Source organism: Myotis daubentonii, chromosome 18 (assembly GCF_963259705.1).
Source record: "Myotis daubentonii chromosome 18, mMyoDau2.1, whole genome shotgun sequence".
Lineage (NCBI taxonomy): Eukaryota > Metazoa > Chordata > Mammalia > Chiroptera > Vespertilionidae > Myotis > Myotis daubentonii.
In genome coordinates, this window is record NC_081857.1 from 18,779,539 (window position 1) to 18,807,465 (window position 27,927).

At 42.9% G+C, this 27,927-nt stretch overlaps 1 protein-coding gene across 2 annotated transcripts in view; it reads right to left on the minus strand.

The window, feature by feature from the left end:
- Positions 1-27,927, minus strand: part of C18H1orf21 (chromosome 18 C1orf21 homolog) — a 175,821-nt gene that overhangs the window by 104,502 nt on the left and 43,392 nt on the right. For both annotated transcript variants that reach the window (XM_059674294.1, XM_059674295.1), the window contains exon 2: positions 619-838. In XM_059674294.1, the coding sequence (XP_059530277.1) occupies positions 619-712 (94 nt within the window). In that variant the 5' untranslated portion in view covers positions 713-838. The remainder of the gene's footprint in view (positions 1-618; positions 839-27,927) is intronic.

Here is a 27,927-nt window from a genome sequence, read left to right on the forward strand (position 1 = left end):
TGAAATCTATTTTAATAAACACTGTCTTTATAATTATTCAAAGCATGTGTATACATTTGTGAGGGGCACCCTGTATCTGCAGGCCAGACGTGGCCATAAGTCAGCAGTTTGTGACCTTCTCACTAGATGTTCTACAGTCACCTTGAAACATCATAGAAAGGCCAAAAAATGATTATTCGATTCATTGTATTTGTATCTGTGACTCAGAAATGTTATCATTCACATAAAGAATAACTCTATTAACAACCTCCCCCTCGAAACGCTTCACTCTCTCATTTATTAATCCTCACTCTCTTCACTTTTGGACCTGTTTTCAGGCTTATAGTTCTGCCAGGACACTCTGTGGATGCTGTCCCATACACCTATTTATGTCCTATTGAAAACTTGATTTAAATGCTAGCTTTGGCATAAAACCCTCATGGTCCTCCTCGAAGCCCCCTACATATGAGTTACAATGAAAATTGTCCAATGTATGAAATCTGCATTGATTTCTCTCACATCTCAGCCCTTCCCCAACACCCCCCAAATGGTATAACATTATAACAGTACAAGGATTCACTCCCTCGAAAGTGAAAGGCCTGGATCAACAGGTCAAGACGAAAGTTCAAGGGCACTCACCGCCAAACACATCTCCGTTCTGGTAGTTTTTCCCTTTCTGGGCTTCCTCTTCATTTTGAACAGTGGCAACATGCTTGGCGGAGGCACAGCCCATAGTCTCATTCGCTCAGCTTCAGCCGGGCTGAACTGCAAATCATCTCTACAGACACGGGGACATTTTTCTTCTCTTTAAACACGAAGAAAATCCGCCTTCCTGCTGAGTGGGTCGAGATGTGCGCACCTGCAAGAAGCAAAAGCTAGATCAGAATGAGTGAGACAAAGCCCATGTCTGGGAGTCTTGCTGTGCTGTGGGACAAGGAACATACCAGAATCCCTGCACGGCCTCACTGTGCTGGGGTTGGCACTGAGCCCTGCAGAACGCAATGCAACATGGACCATCCCACCTGATCCCTGCTCAGCAAGCAAGAGCAGAAGGCATGGACCCTATACCACACGTGGCTGAACTCTTTAAGGAGATAAAAATATAGATACATATTTATTTATTCAAATAAATATGGGAGTACTATGACTTGGCAGACACAGGCAAGCACGTTTGGTAATGATCTGGAATATCAGAAGCCTTCAGAGTTAGGAAAGCATGCTCATGAGATGCACATCATTTGGGCGGCTGGAGAAAGTTCTTCTTCCCCATCCTGCCCTGCAGGCCTGACCTCAGCTTCTCAGATTTTGCCAGGAGGAGGTGGCCTTCCTCCTGGACCATGGGCTAGTTTACACATTCCTGGTGGGTTCTGCAAATAATTCAGCATTTTATTTGACCGGAGGTGACATTGTTTTGTAGAATGAAGGAAGGAGATGAGGGCAAGGACTTCAATTTACTTTTGTCCATTTTCTGCTTAGCTAGCTGAATGTTTTAAGGACTGAGCAATGTAGAAATGTGAAGAAAACAAAGCAGCTGTCTATCTCTTTCAGAGTCTTGTGTCTTCATTTGATCTCTGATGAACGACAAAGGAGATAATCCCCTGGTTAAGTGAATTTACCGTCCCCCACCCCATCCAAGGTCATGGCCCAAGTTCTCAGGGTTTGCTCTGCTCAGCTTGCTCATTTTTATTTATGTTACTCTTTCATTATCCGTAACCTGTCATTGTAGATGACTTACTCCAGTCTTACAGATGTTTCCTTTGGACCATCTACCCATTCATTCATCTCCATCCATCCCACCGTAATACAGGCCCTCACCTCCTCACGCTCATGGCAGGAAAAGCAGCATCAAGCTACTGCTCTTAATCTTCATTAGCACCCTCCTCTCACCACTCTCCTGCCTCCTTTACAAAGAATTGATGCTTCTCAGTCCCAAGAACAGATACCAAAACGCAGCTGCAGGCTTCCTCTTCCAACAAGATTGCTGCCCCCCTGAGCCCCTCTTCCTAGAGAGCGAATGACATGTATCCATCGGTGTCATGAAATCAAGTCATTTCAACCATAAAATCTCAGCAAAGGGAGTTTTTCAAATTACCCTAACACTACAAGTTAATTCTGAATCAATCTAACAAATGAACTGAGATACAAAGGTAATGTTCTTAAATGGAGCCAAGCAAATGCAAATTTCAATATACTAGTAAACTCTACGGCTACCACACTGACCATGTCTTTGCATAGTTTTCAGACTATGTTCTATCACTGGTTGTATTAAGTCATTAACAGTTGGTAGAGTTTTACAAACAATAAAAATTCTCCCCCTGCCCCCAGCCAATGCTTATCATTTTTCTATATTATTAGGTAGCCTCGTATTAACACATTTTCATGGTTTTAAAGCTATATGGAACACACACACACATCCCTATTCTTATATTTAGCAATAATGCCATTAAAGAAACAGTATTTTGATTTGATGGTCTAGTCATGCTGGGCTATAAAGTTTAGGGACTTGATGAGGTACATGTGCTCACATTCATTTTAAAAAAACCACACAATACAGTGTAGTAAATGCCACGATAGAGGTTTCATAATAATCTATGACAATGCAGAATTCAAAAAAGGAGATTAAAGGATGACAGGGCAAAGGCAGGATTAAAAGAGGAAGTGCTATTTTGTAGGGTCTTAAAAGTTCGGTAGAAATTTGCCAGGCTGAGAAGATGGTAGCATCATCCACACGTAAGGAACCGCCTGGGCTAAGATACTAAATAGAATGTGGAAGAGCACAGTCTGTGTGTGTGTGTGTGTGTGTGTGTGTGTGTGTGCGCGCGCGCACGCGCGCGCGCTTTTTGGGGGGTCTGGAGGAGGCCGTGCTAACTTTATCCAACTTAAAGATAAACTGAAAAATGTCATAAGATATAGAAAGCCTCATTCCAAATTTTTGTATAATAAAACATGGGGTCTCTTTATTTTTAAATGTATTGGGGTATACTGGTTAATAAAATTATATAGGTTTTAAGTGTACAATGCAATGATCCGTCATCTGTATATTGCATTGTATGCCCACCACCCAAAATCAAATCTCCTTTCGTCACCATACACTTTCTGATCCCAACTTGAGCATACCTTGAGAGATATTAAATGAGTAGTGTCCAAATCCATTCTGTCAATCCATCATGGTTTTCAAAGAAACATCATTGACATATGAGACAAGAAGAACTATAGGAGTCGGATTCAGTTGTAAGGGTAGAAGAGGGTATCCTAACCAGGTGGCTGCTAAGGGTTGTTGTGATTGCTGCTGCTGCTGCTGCTGCTGCTGCTACAGTTCTGCATTCCCCGCCAGCACTTCTCAGGGCGGCACCCCTTCCTCCACACCTCCATTACCAGGGAAGACCACAGGTGTGGGCTCCCAGAATGAAATCCTCCCTTTTTAGAAAGGAATGTGGGAAAACCACCTCACACGTAGGTGAGCAACCCGACTTGAGAGGAGAAACCTCACTTGCCTCCCTGTCTGTTGCCACCTCTTCCAAATAAACGAAGTGAAAATAGGAGGGAGAGCGGGAAACCTAACAAAATTCCCGAAGGACAGGGGAAATCCCATGACGATTCACAGTTGTCCACTCTGGGATTCTCTCTTTCCTCATTTGCTGTCCAAGAAGTACATCTAAGGATCTCAGATGTGAATTACCCTTTGCTACCTACCTCTGAAAAGCACGGTGCAGCGTTTTAAAGTTGTGTTTGTATCAAAAATCTTACTTGACTTAAAAAGTTGAAATCACATGAAAATCAAATTCATGGCAGCAAGCTAACAAACATAAAACATCCTATATAATAAAAGCCTAATATGCAAATAGGCCAAATAGCGGAATGACCGGGGGAACAATTGGTCACTATGATGTGCACTGACCACCAGCCAAGGCAGGTGCCAGTGGGGGTCCCCCCCATTGTCCCACCAGTCTCCCCACAGAGGGAGGCGACCAGTGGCAGTGGGGGGGCGGAGCCAGCGAGCAGGCAGCGCCAAGCTGGCCAAGGCAGGTGCCAGCGGGGGCCCCCTGATCGCTCTGCCTGTTGCCCCAGAGATCGGCCCTGATTGCCGGCCAGGCCTAGGTACCCTACCCATGCTCAAATTTCATGCATCGGGCCTCTAGTATAAGAATAATTTTTAAAGGCCTTCTCTGTTATTCATGCATGGAGGCGAGGGGCATGTTACCATCCAGATTAGATGGGATTTATATTCAATTCAAGTGATCACTCAGGATGTTCCCATGTATTATGTTTTAAAACACAAACACTATTGCTCAATAGGAGCACTCTCCAAATCATAAATAGGTGTAGATTTTGTTTTCAAAACATACACACTATATATTTTACAGCGGTAATATCAAGACTGATGTTTTTAAATTTCACTTCATCTAACTATATATTAATATCTTGCCCATTTTGAAGGTGATATAAAGCCATTTGAGAGGCATCAAATCTCCGTAAAGCTGATGGATCACTGGGGAAAGTGTTTTACTATGCCATTTGCATTCTGCACATAAACAATTATCCAATCACTCATTCATTTAATCAACGGATATTGACTGAAAACTACTGACAGACATGTGTTTGGTGGGTACTGGGGATAAGCCAGGATAAGGTTTTCCTCTCAGTCCCCACAGAATATGAACAGAGAAAGGAGATCATTAGAAATGTTAGGGAAAGAAATAGAATATTGGGGACGAGCTATCATTATAAGAAATATCAATCATGATGGTTCCGTTCTGTATAGAGAAAGCACATTGTAACCGGGCTGAGAGTTGTACACCCTGGGACGTGGGAGCTAACTTCGGAATGCAGTCCATCCCCCTTTTCTGAGAACTGCCTGGATTAATAACTTGGTTGCTGAAACAATCCTGTCCCCCGAGGCACCCTCCCTCTGTGACCCTGCCCCCTCTCCAAACCACATTGCCTGTAATCTGTAACCTTTATACCTTGCCTACTTCCCATGCCTGTAATTCCTACTTTCCCATGTAATCATTGTCCTTCTACCCAATATAAGCAGCTGGTTTATGGGGAAGGGTAGAGCAGATTTTTGTGGATGACCTGCTGGCATTATTGGAATAAACACTCATACTTTGTATATTATGACTCAACACTGTCTCTGCTTAATTGGCTCAGGTGGTGACAGGCAGCCTGGACCCATTGGTTGACTGATTTCAGAAAGACCAGTTTTACAGCAATGTGGTTGGTACACGTATTGCAGGTTAAACACAGGATGACAGGGGAGTTCGCCCCAGGGCACCTGATTCAGCCTTGGGAGAAGGAATGTAAAGGAGGTAGGGTTCCTGGTTTGAGACTTGACCAGGGAGGGAGGGAGGGAGGGAGGGAGGGAGGGAGGAAGGAAGGAAGGAAGGAAGGATGGAAACACTAGAACACCCCTGAACTTCATCTTTTATAGCCTGATGTAGTCAAAGTTTCATTTCTACTGAAAACTCTCTTACTTGACCTCAGTCCAATCAAGACCTCAAATTGAACAGATCTTAAAAAATGTACCCCTACAATGACTGCTCCAGTAATCTGCGCAAAAACATTTCCCCTCGGTTTGTACTATCCTTCACATAAACACTAGCATAATTTTTTTATCTTCCATTTTTTCCATTAGCTTTGCTCAGCCTTTCTCTCCCAACCCCCACCCCCTCCATTCATCTACCTTCCTGAAATCACGCCACTTAGCGAGGTAAGTCTAACGGTGCATGCAGAGACCACAACGCTGGGCAGATCTGAGAGTCTCGTTTTCACATATTGTTATGAACACCATGCTATTTCTGAACTCACAGATCGCAGCATGAGAATTAAACTGGAACATCTCTTTGATGTCTGATGGAAGCTTCGAATACCAAGCCCCAATGACGATGATTTTTTTAAAACTAAATAATCTACATGATAGGATCCGTCAGCTCCTCTAAAACCGTGGGGTCTAATGAACCGCCCATGGCTTTGTGTACAAGTGTCCCCAAATGGTTGTATGGCTACATAACCTGTCCCATGGAATAAGACGTTCCATATTCACACATGTACACTTTTTTTTTTCTTTTGGTGAGAGCACAAGTTCTACTCTCTTAGCAAATTTCAATTATATAAAACAGTATTATCATATAGGCACCACATTATATTTATATACATTAGATCTTCAGACGTTATTTATCTTCTAATTCAAAGGGTACAAAGTTTGTACCTTTTTACCAGCCCCTCCTTATCCGCCATCCCCACCCCCAGCCTCTGGCAACCACCACTCTCTACTTTCTGTTTCTAGGAGTTGGACTAACGTGATATTATGCAACCATACAGCGTTTGTTTGGCTTTTATTTTACTTAGCATTATGCCCTCAGGGTTTATCCATGTTGTTGCAAATGGCAGTATTTCTTTCCTTGTAAGGAAATATATGACATTTTCTTGATTCATTGACCTGCTGATGGACACTTCGGTTGTATCCATACCTTGGCTACTGTGAATGGTACTGCAATGACCATGGGAGTGCAGCTCTCTCTTCCAAGTAGTGGTGTCCTTACCTTTGTATATACGCCCAGAAGTGGAATTGCTGATGGCTTTTTCCTTTACCTTAATGTTTTGAACTGAAGGAATAGTTTTATCAAAAAAAACGACTTTTATGAAATTGGGAAGAAAAAAAAATAAGCAACATCTGTTCTTAGAAAAATCAAAGATACCTGACCCTATTTAAAAAAAAAAAATCCATGGGAAAATATTCATATTTACATAATATGATGTATAATTTCACTTTCCAACAATCATTCAGGGACTTTTTCATTTTGGATAGAAAAGCCAAAATATTACAAACAGTTTCCTTGTCAAGAAAGATACTTCTAAAAAATGAATTAACAAGTGGTAAACTCCATAAAGAAATCCTAGGCCAGAAAGAATATGAATTTACCACATGCAGCTTAGAGGACTGAAGAAAAATCAAATTCTGATTGCAATGGGCACCCTGAAAGCTGTGAAGTCAGCAGTTAAGGAAAAGAGACACTCAAAGTCACTAATCATCTGAGAGATGCAAATCAAAATGACAGTGCAGTACCATCTCACACCCCTCAGAATGGCTATCATCAACAAATCAACAAACGACAAGTGCTGTGCTGGCAAGGATGCAGAGAAAAAGGAACCCTCGTGCACTGCTGGTGGGGATGCAGACTGGTGCAGCCACTGTGGAGAACAGTATGGAGTTTCCTCAAAAATCTAAAAATGGAACTCCCATTTGACCCAGTGATCCCACTTCTAGGACTATATCCCAAGAAAACAGAAATACCAATCAGAAAGGATATATGCACCCTTATGTTCATAGCAGCACAATTTACCATAGCTAAGATCTGGAAACAGCCTAAGTGCCCATCAGCCGATGAGTGGATTATTAAAAAACTGTGGTACATCTACATAATGGAATACTATGTTGCTGTAAAAAAGAAGGAATTCTTACCATTTGCAACAGCATGTATGGAACTGGAGAGCATTATGCTAAGCAAAATAAGCCAGTCAGACAAAGATAAGTATCACATGATCTCACTCATTTGTGGAATATAATGAACATAAACTGATGAACAGAAATAGAACCAGAGACATAGAAGCATCGAACAGATTGTCCCACCTATGAGGGAAGGCAGGGGGTGAGGGGATAAGAAATCAACCAAAGGACTTGTATGCATGCATATCAGCATAACCAATGGACACAGACAGTAGGGAGGGTGAGGGCATGTGCTGGGGGGTGGGAGTGGCTGGGGAGAGGTCAATGAGGGAAAAAGGAGACTCATGTAATACTTTAAACAATAAAGAATTTAAATTTTTTTTTTTAAAAAAAGAGGAAAAGAGACAGCCACATTATTAATAGATCAGGAACAAAGTACCCCTTTCTTCCCCTGATTAAAAAGGGAAATCAAGATAAGGCGATATCTGAAGACTGCTTTCTTTTATTGAAGAAAGAGTCAACATCTAGTTCCATAGAGAAACAAATATATGTATAAATAACTAATCAGCCTGTTTGCCCATCTGTTCTGCTTCACTCAAATGAGTGTTAATACAGCGCCCGCTGGGAGGAAGGACAGCAGCCTAAAGTGATGTCTAGTCATGAAGCTCTTGTATCCTAGGGCTACTGTCCCCCCATTTCACACTCCGCTGTGCACATTAAAAATAACACATGAAGAGACGCCACATGTGACATGAGAATAATCTGGGAAAGTCAGGCCTTCCTGGTATAAGCAATTGCTGGCATCAGAGGAGATATTCGTTCCTCGCCTCACACTCTTTCGGTGGCGTGACAATCAACAATATGCTATTATCCCCAAAGAAACGGGAAGTGTGGCTTCTGCTTTCTTTATGGGAAAACTCTCACTTCCCCAAACAATAACTGTATGGAGGTGTCTCTCAGAAACAAGACATCCCAGGCAAGATGATACATTTCTGCTGGATTTTCGGCAGTGAGGGGTGGGGATGGGGAGGCAAGGTGACAAGTGGCAAGAGCGCTGGAATGGGAGTGGGCTCAGGTCACCTGCCTGCCTGGGCACCAAGGCTGGACTTCCTCTGTCTGACCCTCTCTCTTCGATTCTATGATCTACCAGAAAATATGCCAAGTGATGCTAAGGATGAAATTACCCCTTACAAAGAGGACATTTCTTTTATTTATTTATTTATTTTGATTGATTTTTGACAGAGAGGAAGCGAGAGGGATAGAGAGCGAGAAACATCAATCAGCCGCCCCCTGCGAACCCCCCACCGGGGATGTGCCCGCAACCAAGGTACATGCCCCTGACCGGAATCAAACCTGGGACCCTTCAGTCCGCAGGCTGACGATCTATCCACTGAGCTAAACCGGTCAGGGCCAAAGAGGCCATTTCTTACCTGAACCCAATTTATTTACAAACTTTGCTTCAACGCTTACCCAATTAGGACATCCTTGCAAGTTTTTGTTTTCCAAAACATTTCCTATGAGACCTAAAGATTATCACCAGTGATGTTTTGGCCCAAGGATGTTGATTTTAATGATGCATAAAGTGAAAAACAAAACAAAACAAAAAAAACACACGAACAAAGCTTAGTTCTAACATTTCCTCTTTTCTATCCAGCTTTTAATTAATAAAAATTAAATGCATTTTAAAACTATTTCTTGTAGGAAGCTGGTTAGAAAAAGTGTGTGAAATAATTGTTCTTCAGCTAAGGATTTAAGAGTTTGATGCCTTATCTTGCACCTGCAATCTCTACTTGTGCATTGCCTGCACATATGCTCACACAGGTTCATGCATGGCTGGCACTATTTCTGGAAAGGCAAGAGAGAAAACCACGACGTCCTGATTACAGTCACCCATCCCACACCAGGGAGAACCTATGCAGAATGATGCTGTTTCTAGAACTGCTCCTCAGTGATCAAAGCCAATGGCAGATATTCCTGGACTTTGAGTTCTCTGACTTCTTCCCACTTTCAGGATTCAGAATTCCAAGAGTATCTGCAGGAAGCTGTCTACCTGTGTCAGTGGGAAACCTTCTGCTTCATGACACCCAAGACAGGGACCTCTTAATGGCTCCGCTGCTGGTTCCCCTTGTCGCTGGGACAAAACCCTGTGATTTCTTTGTCAGGACCCTTATAATAACAGCAGTTTCCCCTCTTTTGAAAAATTGTTTTGTCAATGCAGGTAGATAATGAAATGCTTTGAAAAGCACTTTAAACGCAAAGTAATATTTTCCTTCGCATACTTTTCTGTGCCAGGTGCAAAACATTACCTTTCAAAGCCATGGCCTTTCATGAACACTGGGTGGAATCGGTTTGCCCAGAGGACTCCTATAGGCAGCCCCAGAGAAAATGAGCGAAACAGACGGAAAGGGAAAGACAAAAATCAAGAAGTGACAAGACACTGAAAGTAGAATAAGTGTGAATTACTATAAAAGCACAATTTGATTTTAATGTAAACAAAGAAGTCATGATCCTTCCTGAATAGCCGTGAAGAACATTCTGGGTGATCTGCATGTTGAAATGTATTGTGAAGAGCAGATATGATTCCTGCCCTTGAAGGGCTAAGCATTCAGACACAGCTAACAGATCATAAGCAATAAAATAAAATTCCAGCCCACCTCCTGGTGTGGCTCAGGGGTTGAGCTCCGACCCAAAGTTCAATTCCTGGTCAGGGCACATGCCTGGGTTTCAGGCTCGATCCCCAATAGAGGGTGTGTGGGAGGCAGCCAATGGATGATTCTCTCCCATCATTGATGTTTCTATCTCTCTCCCCCTCTCCCTTCCTCTCTCTGAAATCAATAAAAACATATTAAAAATAAAATTCCAACGACTAATGCACATCACAGGGAAAGAGGATCAGAGATGTTCTCGAGAGTCGTAGGCTACTTCAAGTTAATTAAATTAGTGCTTGCCTCAGCTTTATTTTATGCAACAAGAGATGTAAGAACATCAGCATACTGTGCTACTCTTAGACCTTCAGAGAGCATTGACTGATGAGGACAGTGAAACAGATGACATGGCACTTTCGAGCTACTGATCCTCTTTAACACTATAAAGTACAACGGAACTGTAGTTGGACAAACCCCTTGCAAACGTGAGTGTCACTTTCATGTGCCAAGGACAAGAGTCAAATGCCATTGATCTTTGATGCGCACATGGGAAAAGCACGCATAATGTTTTCATCGCGCAATCAAGAGCCTCAACTTTACACAAGACTACTGGGATCCAAGCATTTTTTTACTCAATTCCCATCTCTAAGCTTAATACCGGCCTGGCTCAGACCTCAGCCTTAAACTTCTTACTGTGGTAGATAAAAATATATACAACCAACAGACACAAAAGATATGAATTATCTAAACTAATCATTAGGAGCAAATGTGAGAATCATTTGCAAACCAAAAAAAGTCTGCTTATATTTTATTTGAAGACTTTGGTATTACTATTTGAGTGTAGGTATATTTAATGGCCTCAGAATTGTATACTTTTAACAAAGTAATGTAGTAACACTTTGAAAAGATCTGAATCCTAGAAACTGATAAACAGTATTTCCCTCAAAAATCTAAACATGAGTCCTTCTTCCCTACCCGAATAACCTTTCCTCCTTTTCCCCCCTCCAGACTAAAATAAATGAAATCACCATTAGAGACTGGTGCAAACTCTGATCTAAGATCTCTCTCTTTCTCTGTGCCCTACCTCTGGCCACGCTATCCTAGGTCTGAGAAGGCGTCAACAATGATCCAATGATTGAGTGAGCCCACCACGCCTGCTGGGCAGAGCTGCTGCCTCAAATAAGCATCCCTAAGAGTAAGCCTTGGCTATCTGGAATTCTGTCTTCCGGAACCTCCGAGTGCCATCCAGAACAGCTCAAGATCTGGAAGTGCCTGAAAACTTAAAGAAAGCAAAAAGGTAAAATATTTTTGTTGGTGAAGGACTTAGTGTCTCTTTCTTCCTCACACTCACACACACACCATAAAAGATCTAAAGACACAAAGACCATACCCAATATTTTGTGGTTTTCTGAGGGAAAGGGGCTGTGTGGCGTTGGGTCAATTACTCACTTCACAGTGCCTTGGGTCCTCATTTATAAGATGGGATAAGACTGCATGAATTTTGAGGAGGAGTCGATGAGCTGATAATACATAAAGTGCTTAGGACAGCACCTGGCAATCAATAAGCAGTTAACACCTGACAGTTATTGTCATCATCATCACCATCATCATTATTATTTAGTCGGATGGGGATGAACTTTAAGAAGAGAGGGGCAGAGGCAAAAGAGACTGGAAAGAAGAGATGGGAAGAGAGATGAGAGGTGAATGGTGGCATCTTGATGGTCCTGAGGAATTGCCCCCAAATAAGCAGGCGACTGAACATTCTGTAATAGAAGCTCAGGGTCCAGGTGCAGCCCCTGCAAAGAGAGCCCTGAGCAGCCTGTGCTTCTGTAGTGTTGGGGGTGGGAGGTCAGCCTCTGTGTGGCACCTCCCAGGCCTTCGAAGACAAAGGCTGCTGTGTGTACACAAGCTGAAGGTCCGTGAGCTCTCCCAAGCTTTGTCACAGCTTCAGTGAATGTGCAGCTCCCATCGTCCTGCTATTATGTGTTTGTGTGTCTGTCTTTTCCACCAGGTAGATTTCCAAGGTCACGATCATGCCCTAATTATTATTCTCTCTATTCCCTCTGGCACAGGTCAGGCACACAGTAGGTCTGCAATAGATGTTGAGTGAATGAATTCTCTTATAAAGCTCCTCTCACAAAGAAATGTTGGGGGCTTTTAAGAAAGGGTGCTCTCCTCACACCATGCCCTAGGTCACCTGCATGGACACTAATTTCTTGAGTGCCTCACCAGTGACTACAGTGAAAGATGTTCATCTGAGCCATCATAGATACTTTAAAATTGTATACAATATGTGATTTAAAAAGCTAGGAAGAGAATAATATGTAATATTATACTAGTCTAATGCAATTTTGAAAGCTTTTGGCACTTACACTGTTGGCTCTAATCTTCCCCAGATAATTACACTTTTATTTATTTCAATAATCATTCTGGGGGATAGGGAGACTTATTTAGCTCTCAACATTCCATTAGGGACCAGAGACTCCAAAATGGATGTACATTTCCTGACTTTCAATTAGAATCTAGGGATGTTTAGCGGTGCTTCTAAAACTCACCCTTCCTGGAAAATGAAGGCGTTTTTTGGCTTGTATGTTTTTTGTTTATTTGTTTGTTTTTGCTGAAATTTAAATATTTGATCAGCTCTTCGAGACAAAGAACTATTTAAGAATGATGTCCTTAGAAAACCAAACAAATTGAAACTATAAATATCATTTCCGGATAGAATAAATCAATGCCCCTTTAGCCTACTGAGTTTAAAACACACACACACACACACACAAAAACCCAACAACACAAAAGGCACCTCAGTTTTCATGCTGCTCTCAAGAAACGCACAAGGCTTTCGGCAGCTTCATCGATCTTGTAGAGCTAGGCCAAAAGCACATTCTGTGCAATCATCTACTTACAGAAAACAAAAGCAAGGAGCTGAGAGAAGAGACCCAGGAGGACAAAGCAAAGTCGGCTGAATAATGGCCTCTCCTTTCTAACGTACCAGGAGATGCTCTCTTGCCCTGACGCGCTCACGCATGGCGCTGCCTTCCTGCAGCACCCACCACATCTCAGCAGTGTCTAGCACGGTCTGAGGTAACAAAAACATAAAAGGGAGGACAAGCAGCTCTTCCCTAGTCTTGATGCTCTTCTTCAGCCACGGAAAAGCTATTAAAGAACATTACGGGGTTATAGGTTATGAGCTAGCATGACCTCATAAACGTTGCCAACATCTGTAGTCTACTCTGAAATAATTATTGTAAATCACCAGCCCAATGTTCCCCATCTGAAGTAGTATAATTAGTGAACGTGGTGTTCCTTCCTAGCAGATGTACTGAGAGACTGAGCCTAGAATGACAGCTTGGGAGGACTGGAGGGCTTGGGCAGCAGCAACAGGACCGGAGCCCACCAACAGGAGGGCGCAATTGAGCATCCAGACCCATCAGCCGGCCCTGTTGGTGTGAACCGTCCAACAGACCCATATTCAGTCCCAGTCTAACACGTGGAAGCTGCAAGTCGTCCTCTGACTAGAGAACTAGATGCATGGCTTGATGATAAACCCTTTTCTTGGAGGAAGGCACGCCATATTCTATAACATTTAGGACTCGACCACATTCTATTCTGCCCAGCTGTCATGTCTGGGGGACCTCCAGAGTGTGGCCAGGTTGAGACAGCTTTGGTCCTGAATGTGAGAAAGGCACATCTGGCAAGCTGCTTAGTATTCCTGTATCTGGGAGGGTGTCACCCGCACCATCGCCTCTCTTACATCACTGTCATTACCACCCTGGGAAGCGAACTGCAAACATTTTCTAATTCCAAGATCTCCCTGAAACTTTTAAAGAATTTTTAAAATCCAAATTAAAATTTGGATTTGTAGATTACTTCCTGGGCCCAGCCTCTAAACCTCTCACTTGTTCATCCGCCTCTTCTAGGACATATTTCTTTGGGAGTTTAGATTTTTTGAGAAAGGAAAATCTCACTTGGCATTGCTCCAATGGACATCAGGATAGTCCTACTGGTAGGTTTAAAAGCATCAGAACATGATTAACAATTTTAGGAAAAAATCATACTTCTCATAAGTTAGTAATTATCCCGTGAATTTTCTAGAACAAAGACAAATTATGATTTCTAATGCACTAATTCTATCTCCTTCCTATAGCCCCAGGTCCTCCAGGGCTCACTAATGCCTCCGGGACTTTCAAGCTCGACATGTCCTCAGAGACCACTGAGGTCAAGGTTCTTAATGTTACAAATGAGAATACTGAAGGCCAGGGAGTTTAGGTGACTAACTCAGGACCTGCCAGGTCCCAGACCCATTGACCACTAACTGTCACCTCTTCCTACTGCCTTAAGGTAACTAGTATCCTCTTCATCACATCAGGTGGTCTCACAGACCACCCTTCTCCTTCAATGTTCCGCTCACATGCTCACCTCTCTACCGATTAAGCCTTCCAGGAAGCAGCCTTCACACTATCCTGCTCTTTCCTTCCCTATTCTGTCTTTCCTGAACCCTTGCTTATAGAGTTCGTTATCTGGTATTTCTTAGACATCCCTCTATAGATACTAAGTGCTTTGAGGGAAGAAACCATCTCTTGTATTTGTCTCCGCTCCTATGTTGGGTGCCTAGGCAGAGAGTGGGAACTCAATAAACCTGTGCAGAATAGCAAGCAGTGGGCTGGCATGGTCTTCCTACCTCTGCACCTGCTACCTTCCCTGCCTAGACAGCTCTCCTTCCTCACCTTTGCCTGGCTAACTTCTACTTTGTGTGGGTTGTCCCTCCTAAAAGGGCCCCGTGAGCCTGATAATTCCTCTTCCTAGCCCTCATATAGTACAGGATTCTTAATTCCCTAACTGCCTGTCTACCTCTTCCACAAATCTAGAATAGAAACTCCTTGAGAGACACAGACTCTATGTTTCTTATTCCCTATTGTATCCCCAGCTTCTAACAATGCTTAGCTCAAAGTATGTGCTCAATAAATAAATAAAAAATGAATGCCTCTTGAAGAAAGTATGAACTCCTCATGGGAATCAAGACTTTCCATCTACATCTCCAATCTCGCCCAGCTGTTAACAGGTGCAGCACTCTAGCTAGTCCAGTCGCTATCTACTAACCCCTGGACAGTGTTCATATTCTAACCCTACTAGTAAGTGCCTTTGCTCAGTTGTACCTTAAATAGGAAGTGCTCCCCATTAATCTGTGGTATTCAAATTCTACCCATCCTTCAAGGTTCAGAACAAATCGTATCACCTCTACAAAACCTTGCCCCAAGCCACACAGATTTTCCCTTCTACAAACTCATCAGCATGTGTCCATATGTACTTGTTGCTACGTGTCTTCCCATCTCAGTCTAACCTGGCCTGTGGGAATCCCCTCTTCCTGAAGTCAGCATTTACCGCTCATTTAGGAAATAATCATATACACAGTCTTGGTACATCACCTGTACCACTGTTTTATATTATTAACTTTTGTGCATTTTTGTCTTGGTGTCCTAATTCATTTATGAATTTTTCAAGGCAAGTCATGCTTTTGATGTCTTTGATCCTGCACAATTCTTGGCAGAAAGTAGGAAAAGAGTATAAATATTTGTTACCCAGTATGTTGGCTAGAAAGCAAAAGTGTGCAGGCTGAGAGAACTATGGAAATTATGAAAAAGTAACTTTTTCCAAAAGTGCTATTGAAAATTTCAAATTATTAGAGACTGTTTAAAAGGTCAAATGTTGAAAGCGTAATTACACCATAATTTGGTACAATTACTCTCTGAACTAATGTTACTTTTAAATAGAAACTTTTGTCCATTGAATACAAAATTATGAATAGAAGAGAAAATATAGAAGAAAAGGAATGAAAAGAGAAAGAAAACCCAATACCCAATACTGACACCCCTACCTCTATACCTACTGGGGGGAGAAGGGGGAAGGAGTGGCTGCAGCATCCACAATTGCATCAGTTAACTTTTATTACAAGGTCAAGTTCATGACTGAGTTACCATCATGGCCCCAAAAACGCTGCCCAACAACTCCTTGCCTGTGAACAAAACGATTCTCCCAGTGTTGCAGACCGAGGAAGAGAGAGAGTCAATTTCGTTTTCTTAGTCTGCCATAAACATTTCCTTATAATTATTTTTTGATGTACTGTTTCTAGCTAGTTCATTATATTTATGCTATATCTCATAGTGCTCCTCCCCAAAATATACCCAGCAGCTGCTTTCAACCAGAAATACAATTCTGGAACACAAATACATGTTCAGGATTCAAAAATTCAGGGTTCAGTAACCTAGCAACAGAATGCCAAGATCTCCGAATCTCTACCCTCCACTGCCACACATCCACATACCCCCAAGACATGGGCCTGCAAACCCACTGCTCAAATCAGGTTTGGCTGACCACAAATCAATACTGGCTAGCAATGGGAAGGTCACAAACACAGCAGCAGTCTCTTTGCTGGGCTCCAACAGCCTGAGTGTCAAGGAATATAAATAGGAAGTGTATACATTACTGGGGACCAGAGCCCATAAAGTGGCCAATTAGGATTCAGCCCTGGGAAAATCCAAATTAGCCAGCATCTATCACCTGCTAACAACCAACACCTCACACATATCTTATATGCCAGAAGCTGAACACAGGGTTTTAGTGGAAACAAATAAACGTGCCCATTACTGGGAACGTTCTGCCAGATGAAGATGACAAGAGGGAAGGAAAGGGACACTTTAATGCTTTACTTTAATGAATTAGTAAAAGTCGAATTCTCATCTCCAAGACGTATTACAGGAAATAAAATGAAGACTCAGTTTAAGATAAGGCTCATATCCTCCTCTCTGCTGCTAGTTTTTGTCATCATTTCATCCATCTTGCTTTAATGGACCTGGGTTTCTGGGGGCATTTGTAGTGAAAGATCCTTCATTTCTTTAAAAATATACATTTTTTTTTGGTTTCCCTTGCGTACCCCATAGTGAAGGTCATGCTATAGGAAAAGAACATAACAATGTGAGGGTTTTTTTTTAATGAACACTTCCACCAGTAGCAAAAATAAATGAAACGTGGGAGGCTGTTTATTTGTATGTCAAAGAGAAAGTGAAATTCTCTATAAGGTGACACGACCATTTGTTTTCCCGGATGAAGCAAACAACTCAGATAGGAATAAAACAGGAGCACACCCTTCATCATTCATGGCGTAATGGGTTCCTGCTAGATTGACTAGTCCCCTTCCTTGTTAGACTCTCCCCAAACCAGATGTACAATGACCTCAGCAGAACAGCCAAAGATCATCAATCTCTGAGACAGGAAGTGCAGCAGCCAGACTTGCATCATTTTTTAAACATTGGCTGACTCCTGGCTGGTGGCTCTGGCTTTGCATGCAGGAAATGGGCTCACCAACAAGACATGTTTTGGGTAGCGGCAATGACCAGGAGAACCGATGGATGGCAGCGCCCTAGGACATGGAGCGCCAAACCTGCCCAAGCTCTCCACAGCAGGGGGCTTCAGGTAAAAAATCATGAACCCATTGAATCCAATGCGAGGTAGCCAATGGTGCTCCTCTCCCCTCCAACTCAACCACCCACATTTATTACAAGGTGGATGCCAACAACATTCTGTCAAGATGACCAAAGAGAGTGTGTAAGGCATTAGGGAGGCCTGTCCACTGGCACTAGCATAGTTCACTAAATGGACAGGACTACTATGCTGCTTATAAGAGACAAGTCAGTTCAAACCCTGGTGGGCTGAGTGCTCTGAGGTCCTAAGCAAGATGCCTGGCTACACAATGAACCACATGGGTGCTCCTGGGTCCTGGGAGTGGAACAGGTGCTGGCAACAAAAATGCCACCTCTACCAGCGATGCTCCGATGATGGCCGGCACGCAAGCATCAACATTTTCTATGGAGAAGACAAACACGAGACAAGAAAATTGGAGACAAGGGAGGACACCTGTCCTCAAGGTCAAACAGTGATGGAGAGCTACCGAATTCAGGGCACCCGCTGGCATCACAGATACAAAAACAACTGATGTTTCCACACCCTTTCCCATATGCAGAGCCTCTCACCCACACCACACGGGCTCTGTCATCTGCCAGCATCTTCACTGGAGGAGTTAGAGGACAATGACAGCACAACTCCAGAGGCCAGTAAAGTTAATCAGGTCGAGCGCGCCTCTGGAGAGACGATAAAGGGGAAATGCCACCTTCAGAAATGGAGGGAGTCACCTCATTTTGATTTCCTTCGCTTGAGAGCAATACGATTTTACTGAATAACAACAAAAATCAATAAGAATATCAAAGCATAGTCAATGGTATTTATAACATCTCCGACCTTAGTGCCCCTTGCTGGCACACCCACAACTCAATCTCTGTTGAATGTCTATTGAAGTTACTTTTACTGGGGATGTAGACATCTATAAAGGAGTCCTGTTTCTCCTGACCATGCTGTAGTTGCCGCTATGAGCAGAGTGAGCGCTGGGGCTTGGGGACTCACTGAGTGACTTCCTCCTGCCTCTTGCTAGTTCCTCCCCCTACCGCAAACAATTTCTAGAACTACCTTTCAACATGACTTTGAATTAAATCTGTGGCGAAGACGTCTAGAGAAAAGCAGTGACGGTCTCCAATCCAGCACAGAGGAAATGTGTTTTCTCTCTGGGCGCTGGCTCGCTTGGCTTTCTTAGTTGTGGGAGGGGCTGCGTGCGAGTCCCCCTGTGGAAGAGTCCTGAAGAACAACAGAAGAGCAGGAGAGAAATGGGGTGTAAGGGAAAGACACGCTGAGCGGCTGGGGTGGGAGGTGGAAGGAACCAGGAAGCAGCCAGAGGAAGAGTAAAAGAAAGAAAAATCAAAGAGAAGGGAATGTGTGTAAAAGCTTTTATGAATGCTTTCCCTGGCAGGTCAACTCAACCTCTAGACTGCTCAGAGTGTAACATTTCAGAAGGCCTTTTGTGATCCTCACCACCACCCCCATTCTCCCCACACTGCATCCTCTCAGCCTGCCTAAAGTCTGTCTCTAGAACTAGAAACTGAGTGACAACTGCAGGGACTCGCCAATTCATTTCTTTTAAAAACAACAACAACAACAACAACAAAACACACAAAAAAACTTTATCCCCAATTCCTAGCAAAGTGACCGATGCACAGAAGGTGTTCAACACATGTTTGCCAAATACCACGAATCTTGAAAATGAAGAAGGTGCTACTCAATGGATACTGGCCATAACAATCCCAGGGTAGCTTTGGGGTCTTAAACTGATAGCACCACAAAGAGAAACAAAATCTTTAATAAGAAAGGAAAGGCATTCAGTCACTGGGGGATAAACAAGGAAAGCTGCCTGCAGGTTCTTCCGCTATTCCACATGGCCCAATCAGGCACTTTTATACCTGGCACCCATCCTATGGGTACAGATGTAACACTTCGTACTCTTTGGCCTACAGGTGTCTAGGCAAACCTTAAAAGTGTCTGATTTACCCTTCCCCTTCCCCAGGAACAACTTGTGTGTTGGAAAAATACAGCCCATTCTGTTAGAGTAATGAACTTCTTGGCTATCAGGCTATTTACTAAATAAATTACTTCCCAGATCACTTGCTAATCTTCTTTGTTAGTGAAGATGGTAGAAGCTGAGATGAAAAGTTAGGGCCCTGGAAAAATCTCTATAATGTTAACATTTCCAAGAAAGGAATCAAGATTCAGAAGCAAAAGTACTTCATAACAAATAATACCAGGTGACCTCCATAGAAGGCAGTGAAATAATATTTAAGTAAATATAATTACTACTAAGATATTCTGTTTTGTGGTGGTTTTTTTTTTTTTTTAAAGAAAGAATATGCTTAGCTTTATTCAAAGAATGGGAAAACCTTTGATAGAATTACCTCTAAAACAGAGAAACTAGCTAGAAATACAAATACTACTCCAATTCCTATTTATTTAAATTTGCCACAAACTCACTTATGCAACAGTTAATTTCTCACTCTTTTTGAAGTTCCAGCTTCCATCCTCATTTTGTTTCCTGAAGCAAATTTTAATGCCCCTTAAACTCCAAGTTAGTCTAAGTGTAATTCTTTTCATGGCAGATCTTTAGAAATGAATGAAAATTAACTTTGTTATGAGAAAATTTCCAATCTCTTGTGATAACTTGCAAAAGCCAGATTGTTGTAAAAGCCGGCGTTGGTGTAAATAAATGAAGATGTAAAACCGAAATACTTTTGGAGTATTACTTCAAATTACAGCCAAGTCAAAACCATACCCACTTACTATTCAGTACACAAGTGCCAAGCATAATATATGGTTTTTCATTGCTTCAAATAGTCTAGATCTAGCAGTATATATGTTAACTCCTTGAGAGAAGATTCCTTTCACTTGATTCCCCAGGGGGACCCAGCACAGATGAATGAATGCCTAGGGGATTATTACAAACCTTTCCCCCCTATCATTCTTTGGTTAAACTCCCCAAGAAAAGCAAATATTAGCCGAAGATGGGCAAAAGGGCAGATACCTAGAACAATCTATACCACAGACCACAAATTAGTGATACTTCCTCTACTGGGATCACTTGTCCAGCCCTCAAATACCTGGCCGCCAGACCCAAAGCTCCCAGAGGGCAGGGTCAGAGTCCCCTCAGCCATTCAGTCCCCGTACAAAGCATAGGCCACTCAACACGACCCACAGAGGCAGAACGGGACAGTTAAAAAAAACCTAAGCTTTGGAGGCAAACAGATTAGGGAAGACTCAGACTCTGCTGTTTACCAGCTATAAGGCCTGGGGAACATTAATTAATCTCTTTAACCTCAGTGTCCTCTTCTATAAAATGGGTCTGATATCATCTACATTATAGGACATTTCTGAGCATGTGAAGCAAAGTCTACAAAGCAGCTGCCATGATCCAAGCACTGACTAGACACTTAATAGAAGGTAGCGATCTTATAAATAAGAGAATAAGCATCAGGAAGTGTATATGCCTTAAAATGATAAAATTGGCTATTATTGCCTGGATGGAGTTGCTCAGTGGTTGAGCACTGACCTATGTACCAGGGGGTCATGGTTCGACTTCCGGTCAGGGTATATGTGCAGGTTGCGGGCTCAATAGCTGGTGGGGGGCATGCAGGAGGTAGCCGATCGATGTTTCTCTCATCATTGATGTTTCTATCTCTTTCTCCCTCTTCATACCTCTCTGAAATCAATAAAAAATATTTTTAAAAATGGCTATTATTGCCTAAATGATCTTTATGCTAAGCTTGACTCCCATACGAAAGCCTCAGGATACTGAAAGTTGATACAATCACAATTTCCCTTCATCTGTGTTATAGCCCGCAACAAATCAGATTGAGAATGTGGGAAGCAAGCTCACTGAAAGCTGGCAAGATACCCATCAAAGAAGCAGAGAGGAATCGTGAGCAGATGCAAGAGTCCAGAAGAGTCCGGGAAATGCAGTACAGTGGCAGCGGCTTTCAGGTGACTGAGCCCCAAATCCAACGTTCACGTGAATGATCACAAAGAGGTCAGATTGCCTGTGGTGGGTTGACTCCACTTTAGAAGATAAGAGAGATAAAAATCTATGTGAAAAATATTTCTATCCAACCAGTTAGCCCCTACGCCCTGCAGCTGGAATCCATGTTGTTCTCTTTCGGTTCCCACAGCATCCTGCTTGCTTTTCCACTGCAGAGCTCCTCACGGTCTAACTGGTGTTAGTCTCTGCATCGGCAGAGCATAAGTACCTTGGGAGCAGGTAACCAGTTTTATCCATCTTTGCTCAGTAAGTATTTGCTGTCTGTACCAATTTTCCCTTCGAGATGACAGATGCAATTCTAATCGCATCTATGACCCCAACAAGTTCTTTCCTATGAATAGGAATTAAATTCAGAATATTCTTTAAATATCTTCACAGTTTGCTACTTCGGCAGCAACACCATCTTCTTATGGAGTGTTTGTTTACAACTCTAAAATACTGGCAGCAGTGTTATCATACTTATAAGGCAAGAGATAATGTCAACCAAATGATCGCCATCACCTTCCCCAGGAAGCTTCCCCAGATAACTTCTGCCTGGCTTGGTCTTTTCTCTCCCCTCAAAATGCTCAAACCATTCAACATGTACTCTTCTGTGGGCCAGCACTACTAGTAGACTAGGCACAGCTGGTCATATACAAATATATAGATGAAAGTATTTGTCGCCAATGGAGTGACTGGCAGGAGGTAAAAGATGAGCAAGTAAGAAACTGCACAGAGCTAGCATAAAAACAAGTAGAGGAGAGAGATAAAGTCACAGTGCATGCCTGGATGGATTCAGGGAAGACTATGCAGAAGGTAGGGTTTGAGTTGACACTGGGATAATTTTAACATGAAAATTTTCAAATCTGGGACTTGTACTACCATAGTTGTTTCCAAAGAGGAAGAATGGGAATACCTTTACTGTGACAGAATAAAAACATGTCACTGAAGACCATCAAGTTTCTACTTCAGAAGTAAACTTCATATTGCCTTGAGGTGTTAGCTACGAGAAGGAAATTACTTAATTTGGTTCATTCAAGAAGAAGTTAAATTTAAGCAAAAAGCAATGAAAGGAGATCAGGCATCAACCTGACAAATCACAGCAAGTAAGAACTAGGTTCAAGTACAGAGAGAGAGAGAGAGAGAATCGTGTAGTTTCTTGATGAGTTTGCAAGAACTATTAAAAAGCTAGAAAGTATCTGGCACTCACTGTCCCTTAATCCCCAAAGCTTCACAGATGAAAACTCACAGCGATTTCCTGAAGGACAAGTCAAACACGGCAATTATAAACAAATAACCTAATGAAAAACCAGTTTTGGTGGAGCTTTCCTCAGAGATGAAAAACCAGCAGAGGAGGCAGAGTCAAGCCAAGTCAAGGCTCTGGAACAAGAAAGGATAGTAACATCAGTACATTCAGCAAACGAATGAAAAGACAAAACACTGAAACCACAGGCCAATGTGGACCCTGGGTTATTTCCTTTAGGAAAATGAAACACTCGTGTCCCGAGAACGGCACATCTAGTAAAAAGTGGTACTAAATCCTATATTAGTCAAAATTTTAAAATGTTTGTGTGAAGTAAAGAAAGAATTGCAACAGCAAAGCAAAAACAATGCCAGAAGCACTGCTTTCTGCTCTACCTGCACCCAAGGCAACGATGCATTTACCTGGAGCTTCACAGATGCAAAAGTCAAGGTAGTGAATATAGAGTTCTCCCCTCGGCCCCTGGAAGCTCCGGAGAAGGAGATGGGGCTCAGTTCTTCAAGGTAAGCTTGGCTATACCACGGCTTCCTCTCCCCAAAGTGACGTGGGCTGTGCTGCTCACCACTTAGAGACATTTCAAGATTTTTCTGGAAATAGGTTGTAGCTTGTTTACCATTCCGGAGGGGAATAACCCTGGCTGAAGAGAGAGCATCGGCCCCTGGAGCACAGCATCCTCCCAGCAAAGGGCGTTATGCTTTCTTCTGACCAAAAGCCTTCCGCTCATGGGGCCAGAGGAAGCTTTTATGGCACAAACAATAGGAGTGAGGCAAAGCTACCACATTTTTTAAGGCCTTAAAAATGGCTCCTCAAACAGAGCAGTTTATAATCAAACTATACTGCGTCACAAGAAAGACACACAGAGAGAGAGAGAGATCAAGAAGGTTCAGGCAGGGAGATGAAACAAGCAAGACACAGACTACGCTGCTACCCCATATAACCTGGATAATCTCATCGATCTGGTGTGACACATACATAAAGTGATTCACAGCACTGCTCGATGTTCTTTAGCTATAGAAAGGCCGACCGAAGTTTTTTCTGAGCCATCAGCCACACAGACATGTCGTGGAAAGGTATACAAATCACGGCCTTCCCACGTGCAAACAAAGCACATGGTGGTTACACGCCCCTCTTGCCACTGGGCCGGCTGGGGGCAGGCTGATCTTATTCGAGGCAAATATGGCCTGATTTCACAAGCAGGAAAACACAGAGCTTACTTTGGGGGCAACCCTTCATTCTGCTGTTTCTGACAAACACAACATTATCCAATGGCCCATATCCGATGGCGACCCCACTAGTGAGATGAGAAGTGTGATTTCCTTCAGACGGATAAAAGCTGGTCTCACCCCCACACTTGCAAAGAAGAGGAATTTCGCTTTGTCCAGGCTTTGGGGACTCTACCTAAAACCCTTTCAAGGGAATAAGCCCTTCAGAGGAGACATGGCGGTGATACCATCACTCCCGCCAACCAGGCCTCTGTCTTATCAACAAGAAATGAGCTCCTTCCAAGAAGCATTCTAGAACATTTTCATCAGGAGACATCTAACTTTGCACATATACGTGTCTAGGAGCAGTTTAAGAAGCACTCCATACACTACCCAGGGAAATTTCATTCAAGTCGTTGGCTCTGGCTGCAACTTTTGATTTCAGTGTTAAAGGCAAAGCAAAAAATCACTTGGGGATGGATTAGCGCTTTTATTCGTCTCCAATAACAAACTAACATTAATATTTATTTCTCAAAACAAAATTATTTATAAAGGATGTAATCACCTAATGGAACATTTGCTCATTAAATTTATAAACATGGAAAAGTTCAGCTTTCAGATGCTTACAATTCACTAATGCCCTTTTTGTGAACTTGGAGAGGCCACCCGGGTGGGAGATACTGATTTGGGGGGACTTCTGCAGCTAACTTTTAATTCACTTGTTTTTCAGCATGCTAAGCAACCATGCCTAAGTTTTAAAGAACTGTGTGTGAATGTGAGTGCATGTGTGTGGGGGGGTGGGGGGGTGGGGGTGGGTAGAATTCTTTAGAGCCACAGAGCAGAATATTACAATTATTGATGGGCAGACTGAGATTAAAACCAATCTTTTAAAATTGGGTAAAACTATAAAATGTTAAAAAGAAAAGGCAATTATTTTTACATGATTCATTTTTTAAATCATAGCTTTAATAAGCATTTTTTATACTGATGAATTCAGAGGGAAGCTGAAACTCTTCCCCCTCCATTCTCATTTCTGATTTTTACAAAAGAACTCATTAGCACAAAAAATGAGTTAGTTTTTTTCCCTGACCTTTATAAAGCCTTTCATCCAGATAAAATTTAATTAAGTTTAATATTGATATGGACATAACAGAGGACAGGAGAGTTAAAGCAAAAGGCAGGCAATTTGGCTACATGTTTATTTTAGTAACTTTTACCAAGCTCTGTGTGTGGGGTTTTTTTTGGTGTGTGTGTGTGTGTGTGTGTGTGTATGTGTGTGTATGCACTTTTTGGGCAAGGCACAACCTACAAGGCAGGTACCTCCCTGTGACTGTCATCTCTGCTAAAGTCACCATGAAACTCACACATGTCTCATTCGCGGTATGAAGGCATTGCTGACATCCATTAAAATGCATATATTATTGGGCAGACAACATAGTCTACCATTAATCCCCTTCCTTGATTTAGTGCTACAGGTGAGCTGGGTAGACACCTACCAATGAACAACTGGGGGCTGGGGGAGTCTAGCAGAGGGCAGCAAATAGCACCCCGCCGGGAGAGGGCGCTGGCCTCACAGGACTCCTTAGAGGGTGGTGGCCACGCTCTCCATTTCACTGACCCCAGTATATCCAGTGAAGGAGCACCTCCCCTCTCCTAAGGAAATGAGATCCACGAGAAAAAGGAGCCCTGTGGTCTCCCTGCCACTATCTCCTGTAGTAGCTCAAGGTGGAGCCCACATGTCAGAGGGTCTCCGGACGCCCAGGTCGACGTGCATTCAGCAACCACTTATGAAACACTCATGCCCTCAGTACCGGGCAAGAGCTAGACGGTCTCAAAGATGCTATGAAGGTACTAACAGGTTGGCTTATAGCCCTGTGACCAATTGTAAAGCGATGAAAGCGACGACTCTGAATGGCTGTACCTGCAGATGGCGGAGGGAGCACTGCTGGGAAGTCCCAGGTGCTCGAGGGGACCATCAGGGAAGCCTCTGAGAGAAGGGCCACCCGGAGACCTGAAAGATAAGGTGGCGTTCCCTATGCGGTCAAGAAGGGTAGGCTAGGTGGTGACTTCCAGGTGGAATGAATTTATAAGCAAAGCCCAGGAGCCTTGACAAATATGTCAAGCTCTAAATAGGTCCGAGGAGGGAGTGTCAGGAAATGAGACTGCTTTCAGAGGTTCTCAACCTTCTGGCCCTTTAAATACAGTTCCTCATGTTGTGACCCAACCATAAAATTATTTTCGTTGCTACTTCATAACTATAATGTTGCTACTGTTATGAATCGTAATGTAAATATCTGATATGCAAGATGGTCTTAGGCGACCCCTGTGAAAGGGTCGTTTGACCGCCAAAGGGGTTGTGACCCACAGGTTGAGAACCGCTGGTTTAGATCGACAGGGGCCTGCTAAGACCTTGTGAGCCAGATGTGGGCAGGAAGGCAAAACGACCTGACTCCTATGTTAGCAACATCATTTCTAGAAACAGAAGGGATTGGACTACCGGCAAGGAATTGGGAAGACGGTTTACGGGGCCAGTCCAGCAGCCAGGTGAGAGGTGGGGAGCCTCCACGTGAAGACACTGTACCACGTAAGAAGAGGACACAAAGGATATCGTTTAGCAGGAAAAATGACGAGAATCCGATGGCCATTTAGAAGCCGATGTTGAGGTGAGGAAGAAAGTGAATCTAGGCTAAGTCAAAGGTATTGGGCACGATGAGCATTGGGTCAACGGCAAAACCATCCTTGAGGTGTCAGTGGAGATACAGAACTGACAATGAGCGGACAGGGCGGAAGCACAGGATAGAGTTGGGAACCAGAGATCAGATCTGAGAGACCAAACAAGCAGGCAGGAGGACAAGCTACGAATGTGGCTGTTCAGCAGGGCGTGCAGTGAGGAGGTTCCTGACCTTCCTGAATCATGGAACCTTGAAAGTCTGAAGAATGTGATGAGCCAAACCCTTAAACAAATGTGCAGCTGGATAGCTGGACAAAGCGTTGATTTCAGAGGAGTCATCCATCCCTTGAAGCTCGTCTATGAACTCACGGGTTAAGAACTCCCTGCATAAAGCAAGAAGAGAAGAAGGCTTAGGCGGGAGACAGAGATGAAATAGGGCCCAGAAGAAAAAGCTGTACGAGTTTTTGAGGATAATTAGAGCCTCGACAGCAGGGTGGGGAATGTCCGGCACCACCAAATCATTTGGTCTGGCCCTGCCAGGCATGAGGAGTGAGTTAATGAAATGTCTGACCAAATATAACCGGCTAATTGTTAAGCTGATGATTCTGTATGGCCCGAGAGTGACGTTACAAATATGCAAATGGCCCTTGGCAGAAAAAAAAGGTTCCCCATCCCTGCTCTACAGACATGTATGTGAAAAACAGGCAGTACACAGACAGGGCTGGGTTTCCAAGTAGAGTTTTGATTTGTTGTCGTTTTATGTAAAATTTCAAACATATTTAAAGTTGAGAGAACGGTCTAATGTAGTCCCTTGTACCTATGCCTGAACTTCAAAGTTATCAACTCATTTCATTTATCAACAACGATCAACTTATTTCATTTCAGTCACACCAATTCATAACATTTCACTCCTAAATATCAGTACCTATCTCTAAAAGACCACACTGAAAAAACATAACCATGCCACCATTGTCACATCTTAAGAATAACAAAAACAAGCAGCCTTAAAATCATTACATATCTAGTTAATGTCAACTTCCCACAAGGGCCTCATATTTTCTCATTTTCTTTTCAGTTTGTTTAAATCGGGATCCAAATAAGACCCACATATTATAACTGGCTGATGAGTTTCTGTAGTCTCTTTTAATCTATGGGTCCCCTTGCACGGCTGTCTTTTACCCAGTTGGCCATTTATTCTCTAAGAGTGTTTTTGTTTTTTGTTTTGCTTTGTTTTCCTGACTGCACTCTTGAAGTATCAATCACTGTTCATTTTATTCCT